We start from the raw sequence: 19,418 nt of genomic DNA on the forward strand, positions 1-19,418 counted from the left end.
AAAAGGAAGGCCAACAACATAAATTGACATCTGTTTGATGTAATGAGAATAACCCAAAACACAGATGGTCATCTTTGACCTAGGAAATTACATTCTTACATTTTAAAATTTGACTTTGCTATGGCTATTTTTATAAGTTTTTAGTTGTGATCTGTGAAAGCATATGGAAAAGCGATCATTTTACAAAAAGCAGTTCATTTTAGGTTAGGTAAAGAATAAAACGAGATATGGCGTGATTTGTTAAAAAAAAACTTGGCAAAGTACCTACATTTGCATATATCTTTTTTTATCTACTGCTATAATGTTTATTCTGTTTTGTCTAGCGCCAGTATGTCCTATCTGGGGTGTGGGTTATCTGAGGTGACAGTGAAGTCTAGTGATGAAAAGCTCGCAGTGGGATGTCCTATCGTGGTCCTGTAACCATTGAAACAATGATAGCTTCTTTATCTGTTTACACTGATAGTCAAACCTGATACGTCCTTTGATACTGTCTAATAAATCTATACTTTTCTCACCAATGGATCACTCTTCATCTTGTTCAGTCACCTCAGACATGTAATACATAAATATATATACGTTGATACAATCGCAAAAAGTCGATAGAAAAATGTTCAGTGAAAATGCAAAAGCATTTTGCATTGAAAATCTTCTAGGCCTAGATTTGCGAAACTGTAAGCAAAATACTAATTCTTGTGACGGGGTTGGAGAAATCTGTCCAGTCCCAGGCCAGGGGACTCAGTGTGTTCATAATTCTACACAGATCGTTCATGGTAAGTACATTGTTTGTCAATAAATTAAATGTATATCTATATAAACGTCTCAGTGAACGATGATAAGTTGTTAGAATGTATTTTGCATTTACTTTGGAACTATTGCACAATAATTCAAAAAAAAAAAAAAAAAATAAATTAAAAAATAAATAAAGATTTTTTTTTATTTTTAACGTTATAATTTAATTCAATAATTTATTATTATAACATTAAAGTTATATGGTGTTAAATCACTTTAAATATTTAAAGATGTGTTTTTAATAATATAAATAAGAAAATCTGGAAGGAATTGTTATTAAAATTAGCGATATGGAAAAAAACGGAAAGAATAAAAAAAAAACAGTATTGAATTAAGAAATGAGACAAATTCCCATGTTACCATTAAAAATTATATTAAGATTAACATTAAAAATTTATATGAGCTTATTTGAATAATAGTATATCAAAAATGAAATCGTCGAATATCTCAATTAACATTTTTTCTGACTTAATAATAATAAAAAAAAAACACAAAAAAAACCACACTGTGTAAGTCATAAAACAAGTTGTCGATAGTTTACATGCAGTCATTACCAACCTTGACAATAATATTTCGTAATAATTACTTACCTAAAACTAAAGACTATTATACAGTTAAGTAATGATAATACCAACTCTTCCAAATGACCAACTTATGAGTAAATATTTTTACAATATGTACAGTTTTTTTTGGTATTAATAAAAATCTCCAGTGTGATTGGATTGCAAGTTGGAAATATTCCTTTCGATTTTTCCTGTCGACAATAATATCAATTCGGTGTATATTTTCAGCATTCATTCGAATTTGTTTTGTGCCTATCAGAATCAAACATAGCTGTGCCTTCTATAAATTTATTTCCTTATATCGATTAATCCTATATATCAGGGTTATTTTTATTCAACATTAATGGGGAGTTTAAGATTGTGATAATTACATGTATCATTGAATTTTATTTGTTTAATGACCAAGATTGTATATATCTTTCTGTATAATGCTTGTGTTTTCTAAATACTATAGTATATAATTCAAATGATTCAAAAAATTAAAACTTACTTCTTATATTGTTAAGGAAATAATAAATTTTGAATTACGAAGGACTATCACATTTACTGTTTGAAATTAGAACCCATTTTCACATTCAATTACTTTTCTCCTTAATTGTCGCTTCTTAATTTTCTTAATTTTTTAAATAAGTTACGTTGTCAATTTTTTCTTTAGTGTGCAATACATTAAAATGCTTCATATAACTGTTGTAGTGTTTTCGCGGGTGTAACCTTAAAAGTTCTGAGTTGAGCAAACCCTTCTATAAATGAATACTGGCGAGGTTTAAGATTTTAGAGCATCGAAATATAACGACTGAACTATATGTCTTGGAGTTGAGCACGTTTGTTATTTCTTTTAATTTTAATTATTACTAATAATATATTTCAGATGATACCCATTCAAAAAACATTTCGATAGAGCTTTGTCAGAGTGACTTGTGGCATTCATTTCACGCTCTTGGAACAGAGATGATAATTACCAAGTCTGGAAGGTAAAGAGAAACAGAATTGATAGAATAATTACTTTTAGGAATTTTGGTCCTTAATGTTCTTCGTACTTTATTTGGCTTTTTTTATTTTTTTTTTTTAACATTTTTTGGATTCGAACGTCACTGATGAGTCTATTGTAGACGAAACGCGCGTCTGGCGTAAGTACAAAATTTAATTCTGGTATCTATGATGAGTTTATATATATATATATATACAGAATGTATAGGAGATTAAATTGTTAACAGGAATTTTAAAATTTTATATATGATATATATATATATGTATTCTAAGAACATATATTTCAAAAAATGATATTCAAAATAATATAGATCATTAAAGCAATTGATTTCATTGACGGTACCAATTGCATTGCTACAGGTGCGCATTTCGAACTCTTCCATGATAATCGAAACCAAATTATTTGAAAGTCCAAAACTTTAAACAAAATTGGAGTGATATATCGAACGTTCAGCTGTTTTGATACAACAAAAACAGTGTAACGAAACAGGTAGTAATGTTAAAAAGTCATTTAAAAAAAAACAGTAAAAAAACTGACTAAAGGAAACAACCAATTAAAATAAGGGATACAATTACCAAAACTTGTTAACATTGATGATACTCTTCTATTTGTCCTTATACTGTCGAAATTAAACAGTTTCAGCACATGCAAATAAATTCTCTGTTAAAGTTTATAGCAATGTTTTTGTTAAGTTTCAGACGCGTAAACTATATATTTGTTTTATGTTAATTGACCTTTTAATTTGTTTGGTCATTACGTTATAATCTGTTCTGTTAAATGTTTTCAAGTGCTGTTTTTTTTTGTAAAAAAGATGTAGTATCAAACATAGTTTTTTCGTGTTCTCGACCATTGTTATATTATACGCAGCAACTTCAGATGTTACAACAAATCCGAAAATATCATTTTGTTGAAATTAAAATTGAAACTTAAACATAGTAAAAACAAATGGTTAAAGGGGATGGTTATTCAAATTTTACACCATTGAGGGAACCTGTAGTTTAAATATTTTTTTTCTTAAAGTTGTCATGATAATATTATATTCAATTTAGAATTGTTATTACTAAATATGTAAAAGAAATTTTTATATAACAAAGCACCGTGTATGAATCAATCCCGATTAATACTTTTGAAATGGAGTCAGCAAGCCTAGATTTAAAAGGAATAAATAAATGAACATTCAATCTGACTAAATAGAGGAGACCATGCATTGTATGTGCAACATAAGAAAGGACATTAAATTGTTCTTAGGTGTTTAAAATATTTTTTGATAAATCGTTTTTTATCGAAAAATAAATTTTCCGTCCATATTTTAACCTGAAAGATATTGAATTCAATATTGAAATGAACAGAAAAATCGAAAATTCCTGGAACAAGATGAGACCAGTGTACTCAAAAGCTTTATAACAGCTGTTTCAGAAAATACGCATCATAAAGAATGATAGGCTATTAAGAACATTTCGAAATTAAATGAGTAATATTAAAATTTTGTTTTCAATCCATAATAATAATAATCTCCTATTCGTAAGCAATACAACTTATAGAATATAAATATTACAAATATTCAATTACATCAGTGAAATATATATATAATACATTTAAACAATCCGTCAAATAATCATATAAGTAAGTATACCCATATAACAGTACAGCAGAGTATGATAGAATATAACACATATTAAGCACTTATTAATGATTTTAATTACGTGCCTTCTCGGCCAGAAATAAATACTTCCCTAAATTGTTAAGTTACTTTACATTTTGAACAGATAGCAATTGTACGAGTTTAAAATTCGAAGGTTTTCTCCAATAATATGGTATAATAAATTTGTTTCGAATAATTTATAAAACTAATTTATTAATTTCACACTGTATTTTTGTTTACGAATATATATATATATGATTAGTTTTTGTTTTTTAGTTTAACAACAAACTTATGCTCAATAGAGAATAGTTGGTTTGAAAAAAAACTGAATGTCAATTTCAATATAGATAATACAAAACTATTGACTTTTTACTTGAATCACAAGAACAGTTGCTATTTATATTCTTGTCATATTTTTTCCAGACGAATGTTTCCTGCAGTCCGGTGCAAAGTTCATGGTTTAGATTCCAAATCCAAGTACAGAGTATATATTGACTTTGTTCAGCTAGATAGACACAAGTACCGATACGTGTATCACAGGTTTGTGTCAATTTATTGAAGGTTCAATTGACGACAGTTTAAAGTTGGAGTGATGTTTTTAATTCTGAATTAGAACTTTGCTGCAACTGAAAACAGCAAGAATCGTTACAAATGTCTACACAAGTCTTTTATATAGGGCGATGTTATATTTTATTGTCAAAATTCGCTCTGTTTAATTGGCAAAGTCGAGCTTTGACCAGAAAAGGTATTTTAGTCATTTTAAGGAAGTTTAAGGAAGTTGCTTAGATTGTTCATGAAAAAACACATTTTTAGCTCACCTGGCCCGAAGGCCAAGTGAGCTTTTATCATCACTTGGCGTCCGTCGTCCGTCGTCGTCGTTGTCCAGCGTCGTCTGTTAACTTATACAAAAATCTTCTCCAATGAAACAACTGGGCCAAATTTAACCAAACTTGGCCAAAATCATCATTGGGGTATCCAGTTCAAGAAATGTGTCCGGTGACCCCGCCAGCCAACCAAGATGGCCGATTGCTAAAAATAGAACATACGGGTAAATGGTAGATTTTGACTTATAACTCTGAAACCAAAGCATTTATAGCAAATTTGACGTGTGGTAATATTGTTTATTAAGTCAAGATCTATCTGCCTTGAAATTTTTAGATGAATCGGACAACCTGTTGTTCGGTTGCTGCCCCTGAATTGGTAATTTTAAGGAAATTTTGCTGTTTTGGGTTATAATCTTGAATATTATTATAGATAGAGATAAACTGTAAACATCATTATGTTCAGCAAAGTAAGACCAACAAATAAGACAACATGACCAAAATGGCCAATTGACCCCTTAAGGAGTTATTGCTCTTTATAGTCAATTTTACCATTTTTTCTTAAATTTTTGTAATCTGAAACTACTGTGCCAAATTTAACAAAACTTTGTCAAAATCATCATTGGGATATCTAGTTTAAAAAATGTGTCCGGTGACCCCACTTGCCAACCAAGATGGCCGCCATGGCTAAAAATAGAACATAGGGATAAAATGTAGATTTTGGCTTATAACTCTGAAACCAAAGTATTTAGTGCAAATATGACATGGGTTATAATTTTTTATGAAGTCAAGATCTATCTGCCCTGAAATTTACGGATGAATCGGACAACCCGTTGTTCGTTTGCTGTCCCTGAATTGGTATCTTTTTTAGAGAATTTTTCCTGTTTTTGGTTATTATCTTGAATATTATTATAGATAGAGATAAACTGTAAACGGCAATAATGTAGAGCAAAGTAGGACCTACAAATAAGTCATGATGATCAAAATTTTTAGGAGCAATTGCCCTTTTAGTCAATTTTCAATAATTTTCATAAATTTTGTAAATTTTGGTAAATATTTACAAAATGTTTTTCTCTGTAACTACAAGGCAAAGTGCATTATAGATAGATATATTGCAAGAGTGTTTAGTAAAGTAATATGGCGTCACAGGGGTGAGTCAATATCTACGAACACATCACCATCACCAAAACACAATTTTGTCATGAATCCATCTGTGTCCTTTGTTAGACATGCACATAGACCAATGTGAGCGTCAAAGGCTCTTTAGAGCCTATAGTTGTGCCATGCAATGAAAACTATGAGGCATAATTTTGAAATGAAATATGATTTAATATATATATATTAAATTTCTTATATAAAGGTCTGCTCGTTTCTGATTAAGATTGAATACAGAAAGTTTAAACACTACATTTATGAAGTGTTATTTTCATTTTAAAACCATTTATATAATTGACAAATTAGAATATAAAAAAACCAAAAGCAACCTTACATTTCAAAAAGGACGCATATCCTTTTATTCATGATTACCCTATCAGGTTGTGTTATAGGATCACGGGGGGTCAACTTCCTATTATTGGGTATACGGGGATGTGCCAAAAATATGGGTCATAATTTTGCGAGATTTTATATAAAAATGACCCTCCTTTTTAATGACATCCTATATTAAAATGCATTTACGTTTGATAACTATATATTGTTGCGGGGTATGATCTACATATCATATATAAATATGCTATTGAGAATCATACATTATTAATGGTCAATTATTATATTAAATTAAATCAATTCATTTGAAAGTTCACCTTTCAAACAAAGTGCTTTCAAATAAGTTCCCAAATGAACCCCGGTGAGTTAGTGCTTATATAAGCAGTGCTTATATAAGCATGGCTCATATTTTACTGAATATTGTATATAAGTATAGGTCATTCTTTCTTAAATATTTATATAACTATAGGTACTGAATTTCAGTGAATGTTATATTAAAATGGGTACGTTTTTTGAGGCAAAAATGGCACACCCCTACCAAGAAAATATCGAAGTTACCCCCCCCCCCCGTGTATAGGATGCACTTTGTAAATACAATTGATTCATAAAACACGCCTCTTTTATGGAGATATTTAATATTCATAGACATTTGGTTTTGTTTATTTACCGGTTTCATGATAAAATCTCCATGTTTCATCTCATTGAAACACAACTTGGAAATTTTAGCAGTATGTATGTCGTGTACAAGTTGCTATACATTAAGTACAGTAATATTGTGCATAGTTATCAAAGGTACCAGGATTATAATTTAGTACGCCAGACGCGCGTTTCGTCTACATAAGACTCATCAGTGACGCTCAAATCAAAAATATTTATAAACCCAAACTTGTACAAAGTTGAAGAGCATTGAGGATCCAAAATTCCAAAAAGTTGTGCCAAATACGGCTAAGGTAATCTATGCCTGGGATAAGAAAATCCTTAGTTTTTCAAAAAGTTCAAAGTTTTTTATACGGGAAATTTATAAAAATGACCACATTATTGATATTCATGTCAACACCGAAGTGTTGACTACTGGGCATGTTATAACATTTACAATACAAAAATACGAGTTGTAACATGTGCTAAAGTACCTCGTACATGTTATAACATGTACAAAATAATGTTTAAAATGATTGTAGACAACACATATTGATTGTACTGTTGGTTAGTTGACTAATTCTATTCTCAGGAAGACTTGAGTAAAAGTAGGGATAGTACAGAATCTTTGTGTAAGTTTATCATGTATTTGTAATATAATTATGGTATATTGTAGTTCCAAATGGATGGTATCCGGTACTGGTGATAACATGTTTAAACCACAGAAATACTCACACCCAGATTGTCCCATGGACGGCAATCTCCTAAACTCACAGATCATATCTTTTGAAAGGTTAAAACTAACTAACAACGAGAGATCAAGAAATGGTCAGGTAAAACACAATAGAAATATACGTTGTTCTTGTTATTTCCTCATATTAGTTTCATGTATCGACTGTTACATTAATGTTATTATAGTCAACAGGAGATTTGAAAATGTATAAAATCTGTAATTAATATTATGATATTCCCAAATCCAAAGCACAAGGACCAATTCGCTTCCGTCATCATAGACAACAAAAGAGTAGAAAACAGCCGAAGGCCATTAATGGGTCTTCAAAACATCGAGAAATCCAAAATCCGTTGTTGGGCTTCAGCTAGTCCCCTAAAAATGTATACTAGTTCAGCGAAAATGGACGTCACATTCAACTCCGAAACATATAAAGAACCAAAATTAGAACATCATACAAGACTAAGTAGAGGAAAGACACAAAAATGCGGCTAATTGTATTCATTTTACGTGTCTGTTTGCATATAATATCTAACTCTTACTTAGATTGACCAAAATGATTACTATTACTAGTTCCATATGTGTTTATTTTAGTTTTTGTTTGTGACCCGGAATTTGGTTTCGCTCAAACGATAAAGACTATTGAACAGCGGTAAACTACTGTTGCCTTTATTGTTTTTTATCCACCCTGTATGTTTTATACAGGTTTCGTTATTGTCAATGCAGAGATTTCTTCCTAGAGTGCACGTTGAGCGACTATCTATAGAAAACATTCCCGAGGAACATTTTGTCACATCCTTTCCGCAGACATCTTTTATGGCTGTTACTGCCTATCAAAATCAAGAGGTAAATCATCGTAGCAATGATAAATTATATCATCGTTTTAAATATTATGTTCGCCTAAAAGGTAAAAATGACACAAACACAACATCCCAAAACTTCTAAATATACCTTTTTCTCTTTGAATAATATAGAGGTTCTAAACCCTAACTACAAATGCCTTTAACAAGTAAACTTGCTTTGAAATCTTATATCAACCTACTCGGAATTACTGCCTGGTTACCATATAAGTAACTTCTCCTGTACAGTATCCAGCTTCCAATCCCCCGAAGGCACTATTTGATTTTTTATGTGAAAATACATATTTGGCCCGAATCAAATTAATGCATAACGTATACGCCCTTTATTGATGTTGGATGGGCTATTTATTGAGTAGCATATTTTGTTGAATTTTGGCAAGAAAGAAGGAGCTATGTATAAAAAAAAGTCGTGTAAATATATGAACATTTCTTTTTCTTTCACGATATATTGAACAGACGACAACTGTTCCTATATTCTAGCATTATCTGTTTGACTGAGCTTTTGATTTTGCCATTTGATTAGAGACTTTTTGTTTTGAATTTTCCTCGGAGTTCTTTTTTTTAGTAATTTACTTTATACTTTGTATATTATTTCAAAGTTAATATAATTATTATCAATACTTTTTGTAAGTAAAGAGACTTTAGTCATTCCAATTGTGTACACATCAAATTAATCAAAACATCAAAAGAGTGGCGAAAGACACTGAATTGAGGGACATTCAAACGCATTAGTTGAAATCAAACTTACAATGCCATGAAAATAAGTATCTTGCCTTGATAACATTTCAGTAAGACTGCGGGTAATGTTTATTCTATTCCCTATGAGGACATGTCGTTTATATCACTTTTGACACTCTATCAAGTCTAAGTGTTGATATCAATTCAACTATCAGTATACCCCGGATGTAAGGATAGGTTCAAATTCCCACTGAGTTATACCAAACGATGTCAAAGTACTTCAAATGACAAGTTTCAAACAAAAATATATCTATTTGACAAAAGTTGAAGCCTTTTGTTTGAATAATACCATATTTTATCTCATTCATTATCATCAATGGCCGTTAACGTACGCGATTATGATAGGTATATCAGTTTTGTTTATGATAATATTTGTTTAGATTCATTAGATGTAAAGACTTATCGCACGATTGATGATATAAACACCTGATTAGAAAACTTAATAATTACAACCTAAAATTGCTCACCTTAAGCAATAACCGATCTAGTTTGAAGAAGCGCTAACTTTTTTTAACGTCCCCTGTGTGTTTTCGCACAAGTCTTGCTCATTTTATTCAATTTTTAAGAGACGACATTACCCAATTTTTTTTTTATCATAGGGAAAGTTATTGTTTATGTCACGATACATGTGTAATACAATTTCATAATAGCCCTTTATTATCAAAATTTAGATGTTTACTTGGTGTCTTTATAACTAAATTAAAAGTGACGACTTTTTCAAGAGTGTGGTAGATTCCCACGACTACTGCCTGGCAGGTGTTAATACATTATAACTCTAATCCTAACATATTTGTTTATTCACGCCGTATATTTGTTTACACAGATAACTCGTTTGAAGATAGCCAGAAACCCGTTTGCCAAAGGTTTTAGAGAGTCCGGGAAAAACAGGTATGTGCTAGCAGACGTGTCATTGATGGTGAAAGACATGTTTCATTATGACTTAATTGCTTATTCTCATCTTATATTTATAAAATAAACAGAACATTTAACTCATAATCAACTAAATTAACCTTGATTATTCTTCTTTTATTTATTATAATTAAACCGATATAATCAGTTAAGACAGTTCTGTAACATCAGCCAATTTCATTCCAAAAGTTTGAAAAAACCCAAACATTTTCCAATAAAAAGCTTCGGACACATTAAAAATTCATACGAATAGAGATTTGAGGTATACGCCAACGTTATATCAATAATAAAACAAAAATAAACACAATGCTACAACAATAGATAGGTGTCAGTATGTTATTTTTTTGTAGCACAAGATCTAGAGATTTAGTTTATGCCGGTATCATCTAGATAAATATAGAATAACCATACATTGTCTCGAAATATCAATGTTATTTGCACAAGGCTTAGAAACAGGTAGAAAGCGAGGCTGTGCCGAGCATTTCTACCTGTTTCGAGCCGAGTACAAATAACAGATTGATATTTCGAGACAATGTATGGTTATTCTTAATATACTGCAACTCATATAAATGTTGAAAATGAAGTACTTAGGGTAAAAACCGTTATTCTTTAATTGTGAGCGGACAACGTAAAATTGCCGCGAACCTGTATGTTTTGTTGACGTCATAAATAAAACTCTACGGAAGCACATTGTCAACGTCATAAACAAGGTGATATACGGTCAGTGACTGTATATTACATATGAATATACGGTCAATGCAATTTGACTGCTCAAATAGCACAGCTGCAGTATATTAGTAATTAGCTATGTCGTATGGTTTATAACATACCGAGTCGCAAGACATAGTTGACGTTAGACGATTTTGGATTTATAACACAAATTACTACGATCAATATTTATGATGGTGAACTGTCGGTCCACACGGGATTTCAAGAGCGAAAATCTTAATACTTTCATTGGTACTGACCTCCAAATACGGTTGTCCTTTATTGAAATCTGCTGTTGAAACAACATTGAAATTGGCAAATTCGGAAATTGTATAATTTATATTTTACTCCGATTTTGATATCCAGTTTTTGCAAAACTTAAAGTTCTTTTGCATTATATCAGCAATTTCGTTTCTTTAAAATTTTTGCCTCAAAAATGTTTAAACGTGAGCAGCCACCGGGAGTTGTTAATTGCCGAAATGCTCATTTGGTGAAGTAACATTTGTATTGTTTAATGTGGCTATGATTGTATTTGTTTCAATAAATTTCTGTATTTATACATCACAATTTCTGTCAATGTGATATCACAAAAATTGCAATGTCTATTCTTATGATTATCAAAGGTACCAGGCTTATAATATTAGATACGCCATACGCGCGTTTCATTTAAATAAGATGCATCAGTGACGCTCACATCAAAATAGTTAGAAAGCCAAACAAGTATAAAAAAAATTATAAAAAGTAAAAACTCTAAGCATACACACTCTAAGCATACAAACTCCAAACCATTATTCTAATATAAAAAATGTATGCGATTTTATAAAATTGTTTGCTGGATTATGTGCACTGGCAGAAGGAGATATGCAGACGAACGTATAGATGACAAACAGACACATAATTTCCACGGACACCCACTTATGGGCTATGTAAATGCAAACCTGACATCAAATGATAAGTTCGAATCTAAGATAAGATAGAGGAATTATCGTACAAATTCATGAATTTTTCCTTTACTTTTATATAGGAGCTCGCTGGAAGCCATGATTGAGTGCTATGGATTACAGTTTGCGGAGAATGAAATAAACCGTAGTTGTCCCAAAAATGAGAGCAAACTAGTAGAACAAGGTTAGTAACGAATTGAAACATTATTTGAAACAGAGAATTGAACTTGGATGTAGATGGCATTTAATGTTTTTCAAATCAATCTAGCATCACTTAGGGATAGAAATACATGAGCATTTTGATTATGCAGACAGCTTAATATTATGCTTTAATTTTATTCACGCTTTGTTGTTTAGCACAACAAAAATCCCTTTTATTCAGATAGAAAATTGGTTGAACATAGCAATTCTGATAAATAGTACTCTCCCGAACTCTTTTATTTCATACACAACTATTTGTAGACTGACTGGAAAATATTTTAAGAAGTTCTTTTTAACTAATCAGCATGTATAGATTTTGAACAAGACACGCATTCCTAGTTGAAATTTAACGATAAGAATAATTAAGAAAAGACAGACGAAAAATACATAGTACATAATAATTTTAGTTTCTTGTGTACAATTTGGAAATTAGTATGGCGTTCATTATCACTGAACTAGTATATATTTGTTTAGGGACCAGTTGAAGGACGCCTCCGGGTGCGGGAATTTCTCGCTACATTGAAGACCTGTTGGTGACCTTCTGCTGTTGTTTTTTTTTCTATGGTCGGGTTGTTGTCTCTTTGGCACATTCCCCATTTCCATTCTCAATTTTATTAGAAACACTTACATGAATGTTTCATCAACTATGTCGTTATTTCTTGGGTACTGACACAAGTATATGACGTTATTTTGTATAAAATTCTACGCTGATTAATTAATAATTTGTCAAGAAATTAAAGCCCCTCTGGAAAAATTGACTTTAGTTGGATTTGACTGATATCACCTGACGTGGTGTCATCCTTCAAGTTTCTATATTTAATGAGTAGCTTTTGAATGTTAATACAGGGAAGCGCTTCGGACATTTGAAATTTTCTAAGTGATAAATTCATCTACTATTGTAGCTTTCAAATGTTAAAATGAAGAAGTGCAAGATGTATTGTTAAGTCCTCAGTGTGTAAAATAGACAAACTGACTAGATGTTTTGAAATTTATACAATTATGAACTCAGGAACACAAATGTTTCATAAACACATACTTATACGATATTATATTTAAAAACAATAAATATGCTGCACAGAATATTAATATTTTAGTGTTTAAGATGAGATAATCTGTAAGTAGCGTTCTCAAGATTACAAAACCCGAACAAATACAAGTTTAAAAAAAAGACGGAAATTATTATGTATTTTTATTTTTTGTTTACAATTTTATTCGATTCGACTGTCATACAAGTGAGAGGTTAAGCTAGCTCTAAACCAGACTCTATTGATCATTTTCTACATAAGAAAATTCAAATACTAAGTCAGAAATATGTGTTTGAGCTTTGGAGTTTGCCATTTAATTATGGACTTTCCGTTTTTGAATTTTCGTAGTTCAGTATTTTTGTGATTTTTGTTTGTAGGAAGGGGCAATCAAAAATCCTAAACTAAAACCACTAATATAAGTATTAACATTGCCAAAAATCAAACTGATTGAACGATAGTTTACAAAACAGTATACAGAAAATTACTAAAAAGATTGAGCATAATAAACCTAATAAACAGGTTTTCTACTTCGCAATCGTATTAATCCTTTTAAGTAAAATTCAGTATGCGTCACAGTTAAACTAGACAGTCGCAAAATATAGAGCTAAGTACGAGTTAGATGTTCATAAACTTTTTAATGATCTTTTAATTTGTTTAGAGCAAATTCCGTGTAAACATTATCATTATGAAATAACATATAATTTGTATCCTCTTTTTTTCAGGATATCCGAGCCCAATATTTACTGTATCGTCACTAAGTGATGAATTACCAACAGACGTTTTATTGAAAAATAGACTGACTACAGACAATGTTGGGAGAACTTTTTCGCCAGACTTTGGTATCAAACCTACTTTCAATACATTTTTCAGTCAGGAGATTCCAAGAGTTACTTACGATTTCTGTGGTAAAAGTGCAAGTGCTTTAAAAAAGGAGAATGGCCATTCGATTGCAGACACAGACAGTTTCATTCACCATAATGTACGTTATTCCCCGTACTCTGACACTTCATATTACAGCCATTCAGTCAAACCGAGACTTAAAGTTTTCCATTACGATGTCTGTTGATATATTTTGTTAGATGCATTGTAGTATGTTTTTTTATATCATTGCATTGAATTTTTTTTTTATGTTAAGACGACAGCATAATATTGATGTTACTGTTTAAACTTTTTAGCAGCACTTTTTATGTTCAAACGTGTTAAGAACCGATATATTGGGAATTAATACAGTCAGATAAATTTGGTATGCAGTTTTTTGCGCATCTGAATTCCTTACAGAATATTTACTTTGAAACTTTTATTCATATACAATTTTTTCGGCAGACGTACAGGAATGACTATAGCTTGATAACCTAGTTAACCTTCAAGGTTTAGGAATATCGAACACTTCGATGCAAGCTATAAACCTCTTAAAAAGAGCTTATTCCAATGTTCTCTGAAGTGTTTGCATACCTTAGTTTTGTCTTTAGCAACTGCTTTGGTGAGTGTTTAGGGGGCTTTCGGGTATAAACCTTCTTTTTTTTTAATTTAGGATTTCGTTTTTTTTAATGAACTTTATGAAATAAAAAAATGGGGTCACCGTTCAATTGAGCTCACAATCTGCCTTTGAAAGAAGTATACATTTTTGTAAAGGTACTTTTTTTCTGTTGAACAAATAGGAGAAATAGAGGTATTATCGAAATAAAAAAAGAACTAAATTACAGAAATCGCTTAAATTTTACAACAGTTTAGTTTAACTACAGATTATTTGAAAAAATATAATAACAAACATAGGTCACCGAGGAATTAAAATAGATATTTCAATTTTAAAGCAAAAAATGGCATTTTTTGCAACAACGGGAGATAATTTGGCGACATTTTGTACATTTTAAAAGTCATCAGGGGCCAAAACGAATTGATTTTTTGATTGATTTGTGTACCATATGATAAAGTAACAACCAATAAAGTAATAATTAAAAATTGTAATGAAAACAAAAGTTTAAATGTTTGCGGAAATTTTTGTGTCCTCGAGCCTCCTTATCTAAAACATTTCGTAACCCTTAAACAATTTACAAAATGTTTGATGGCCGACATTCCGTATTCGTACACTTATTTCATTTTAGGTACTACCTGCTGTAAATTCCATATTTTGATTCTTTCTATCTGGGTCATCCATATATTAATTTATATTCTTCTCTTAAATCATAATGATAGGAATAGTATGTTTGATTTGACAATTATTTTCCCTTATGATTCGCGTTCTCACATTATCATTTTGACTCATTACAGAGTATGATAAAATAACAATCATGTAAAGAGTAAATATTGATTGAAATGTTTTCAGCTGTGAATATTGGTTACGCATTTGGAATAGAACTATTTTCTATATTTGGCATTTTATTTAACAGAATTTCATTTTGTCTTAATTATTTGATAAAAAATTATGATTATGCAGATGTAAATGATTTTCTATGTTGTGCATAAGAGCGTTGTCTTATTGTTTGTACATCATTTGTATGTTTGTTCTTGTCAAATACATGCACTAGTAAATTGGAAATGGAAATGGGGAATGTGTCAAAGAGACAACAACCCAACCAAGAACAGAAAACAACCGAAGGCCACCAATGAGTCTTAGATACAGCGAGGGAATACCGCAACCGGAGGCGTCCCTCATCTGGCCCTTAAACAAAAATGTGTACTAGTGATAATTGACATCATACCGGACTCAAAAATTTATAAATGAACTAAAATTAAAAATCATATAAAACTAATAAAGACCAGCGGCTCCTGACTGGGGGTAAGCGCAGAAATGCGGTGGGGTTAAACATGTTTTTGATATCTCAACCCTCCCTCTTATACCTCCATCCAATGTAAAAAAAAAAACAAAAACAAAAACACACTAGTACGCACAATAAAACTCCGCGTCAGATGTCAGAATAGATAACTAAAGAAACTAAACTAAATTACAATGATACATAAATTAACAAAGGACTACTAGCATTTAGACATGCCAGCTCCAGACTTCAGTTAAACTGATTGAAAGATTATGTCTTTATCATATGAATATGAAGCCCAATTCCTGTCGTTATAGGTTAAGTATCATACCCCTAATGATCTTAACCAATAAGCCGTATGTTTAATTGATTTTTATAAGCAACGTTTCTTGTATCTTTTTTCACTGTTCTTTGATACCTATTCCTACGAGTTAACCCTCCTAGAAATAAATTCTTTGATTCCAGAACCGCATCAGAAAAAAAAGTAAAATCACAAAAATACTGAACTCGCGTGTCTGACGTCAGAAAATTTATACACATAGGAAGAAATTTTGTCGTTCAATGTTTACACAAAACAATTTTATAATTTCACATGGGGAATGTTGGTATACAGGGTTAAAAAATCAAAAGTATGTTAGAATTAATTTCAGAAATAGACCGAGATTTAAAATTATCCAGAAGTTCTGTAGAATTTCTAAGAATCCACAAATGGTTAATACCACTCCTCGATTAAAATGATTTTGTCGTTTGTCGTTCAAAGTATTTTCTAATTTATAATAGAACTATAACATAATGACAAATAATAGAAGAATGACCGCAGAAAATTTAAATGATGGTCGATAGGAGATTAAAATTGAAATGAGGGAAAATAAAAAAAAGATGGTTGAATCTTAGTCCTTCAAATTAACAAGTTGTCAAAACAGGAGATTTTTGTCAAAATGTATCTTTGATATTTTGGCAGTTGAAAAACTCTAACTACTGAGTAGGTAAAGCCCTTCATCAACAGTATCTACAAATATCCATTTGCTAAAAATATTAACTGGGCACTCTCGTGAAATGACCCGATTCAATTCATTCGAAGCATACATACTTATGAAAAAAAGGGAAGTTCAAAGTGTTAAAACAATATACATTTGAGTTGTAAATAAAAGAATTATGAACTGTAGTTCTTTTCATTTTCTGAACTTGCCATAGCTTAACAGGAATTATATAGACATTTGCATTTTACCTAACCGCTAGGATCAATTTTGATAAAGTTGTTCACACAATAGTGTTTAAAAATGTCTGTGTTGGTTATATCTTATGCGGAAATTTGTCAACGCAAAAAAGCATGAAATTGAAATGAACACAGGTGAGACATTAACATCAATTATCTGTAATAATAGACCAAATATGAAAAATTTTGGCCAGATTTTTTTTTTTCGATTACTTTTTTTAAGTTAAAATGGTCCAAACTAACAGTTAAATTAAAAAAAAATCAATAAAAAAAATCTGTATAGTCTGGTTGCCATGGAAACAACATGACATCATATGTATATATTAGTATAGCAAGGAGAAATGGCTAACATCGTATTTTATGGTAAAAATGAGATAAAGCATAACATTTTTTGTTATTTTCATGGGTATAAGAGAGGAATTCAATCATTTAAACTGCTAACTGACAAATTTTTCGAATAAAAACAGTTTTTTGGTTCAAAAGGGGGTCCACCTAACACAAAAATCGGCATGATTTTTTCCTATTTTTGTCATTTTTTACATCTGATTTTAGCGAAAACGCAGAAATCCTCACATAAAGGACTATAAAATATAAAATTATGGATGTTTTGTCAACAAATTGCTGCAAAAACATTCTTGCGTAAATGTTGCAGAAAGTTGTTAAAAAGAGGAATACTAGTCATTGTAATTTACCCTGAATTTCCCCTTTTTAGTTCTATTTGTAAATAAATATTTTTCATATGAATATTTTCATGATAAAATAGTCCTTTCTATTTTTAGATGTATTGAGGGTAAAAATATCATATAACATATTCCAGCAATTGAAAATTTCATGCTCAAACTAATTTGGATGTAATTTCGAAAAACGAGTTATTTCCCCTTTTTGAAAATCTTCGTCCGTCGTCGTTAACTTTTACAAAAATCTTCTCCTCTGAAACTACTTGGCCAAACTAAACCAAACTTGGCAACAATCATTACTGGGGTATCTAGTTTAAAAAATGTGTCCGATAACCCGGCCAACCAACCAAGATGGCCGCCATGGCGAAAAATAGAACAAAGGGGTAAAATGCAGTTTTTGGCTCATAACACAAAAACCAAAGCATTTAGAGCAACTCTGACAGGGGTAAAATTGTTTATCAGGTCAAGATCTATCTGCCATGAAATTTTCAGATGAATCGGACAACCCGTTGTTGGGTTGATGCCCCTGAATTGGTAATTTTAAGGAAATTTTTCTGTTTTTGGTTATTATCTTGCATATTATTATAGATAGAGATAAATTGTAAACAGCAATAATGTTCAGCAAAGAAAGATTTACAAATAAGTCAACATAACCGAAATGGTCAGTTGACCCCTTTAGGAGTTATTGCCCTTTATAGTCAATTTTTAACATATGTTCGTAAATCGTCTCCTCTGAAACTGCTAGCCAAAATTAATCTAAACTTGGCCACAATCATCTTTGAAGTATTTAGTTTACAAAATGTGTCCGGTGACACGCCATCTAACTAAGATGACCGCCACGGATAAAAATTAAACATAAAATGCAGATTTTGGCTTATAACTCAAAAACCAAAGCATTTAGAGCAAATCTGACATGGGATAAAATTGTTTATCAAGTCAAGATCTATCTGCCTTGAAATTTTCAGATGAATCGGACAACCCGTTGTTGGGTTGCTGCCCCTGAATAGGTAATTTTAAGGTAATTGTCCTTTATAGTCAATTTTTAACAATTTTCATAAAATTTGTAAATTTTTACTAACATTTTCCACTGAAACTACTGGGCCAAGTTCATTATAGATAGAAATAATTGTAAGCAGTAAGAATGTTTAGTAAAGTAAGATGTACAAACACATCACCATCGATTTAAATGTATACTTTATTATAATTTGACCTCTTGTACACGTTTGTGTATGAGGAAATAAAATATTTTGTCTTGTCTTGCCATCATCAAAAAACAATTTTGTCATGAATCAATCTGTTTCCTTTGTTTAATATTCACATAGACCAAGGTGAGCGACACAGGCTCTTTAGAAACTCTAGTTCTGAAACAATAGCATAACATCACAACATAGAAAAGTTATACTTCTTAAAATTAGCATCTGCCTAAAGTACACTTCATTCCAAAATTACGGTTTTTCAACAAAGATGTAGTATTTTGTCCTCTAACCTTTACTTTAATTTGAATTGAAGAAAACAATTACCAAGTTATATGTTCAGTTTTGATTCAAAAGAGTGTTTACTTAATTACTCAAAGTAAACCCTGTAAAATAAATTGATTTTCAAAATCCCCAATTTTTAACATAAAACCCAAATTTTCCATAAATATAATGAACCTAGTGATGAACCCATTTTGTTTATCTCTGTATTTAAAGAAAATCATTTGCAGTATCCATCCCAAAATTCTTTGATTTTAGTGC

The 19,418-nt window shown here is 30.8% G+C and overlaps 1 protein-coding gene across 1 annotated transcript; it reads left to right on the top strand.

The window, feature by feature from the left end:
- The first annotated feature begins 516 nt into the window (after positions 1 to 516).
- On the top strand, positions 517 to 14,231 carry LOC143047124 (T-box transcription factor TBX18-like). Its single transcript, XM_076220078.1, has 8 exons — positions 517 to 770; positions 2,221 to 2,323; positions 4,406 to 4,522; positions 7,601 to 7,757; positions 8,360 to 8,500; positions 10,076 to 10,140; positions 11,894 to 11,994; positions 13,759 to 14,231. The coding sequence occupies exons 1-8, from the start codon at positions 608 to 610 to the stop codon at positions 14,100 to 14,102; spliced, it is 1,191 nt and encodes a 396-aa protein (XP_076076193.1). The 5' UTR covers positions 517 to 607; the 3' UTR covers positions 14,103 to 14,231.
- The last annotated feature ends 5,187 nt before the right edge of the window (positions 14,232 to 19,418 follow it).

This window comes from Mytilus galloprovincialis, chromosome 10 (assembly GCF_965363235.1).
Source record: "Mytilus galloprovincialis chromosome 10, xbMytGall1.hap1.1, whole genome shotgun sequence".
Lineage (NCBI taxonomy): Eukaryota > Metazoa > Mollusca > Bivalvia > Mytilida > Mytilidae > Mytilus > Mytilus galloprovincialis.

What these genes read in the sequence shown, in the direction of transcription:
- LOC143047124 (XM_076220078.1), top strand. Translation starts at nt 608, where the DNA reads ATGTTCAGTGAAAATGCAAAAGCATTTTGCATTGAAAATCTTCTAGGC. An exon ending in AGAGAGTCCGGGAAAAACAG is followed by an intron (nt 10,141 to 11,893) that starts GTATGTGCTAGC and finishes ACTTTTATATAG; the next exon opens with GAGCTCGCTGGAAGCCATGA. An exon ending in GAGCAAACTAGTAGAACAAG is followed by an intron (nt 11,995 to 13,758) that starts GTTAGTAACGAA and finishes TCTTTTTTTCAG; the next exon opens with GATATCCGAGCCCAATATTT.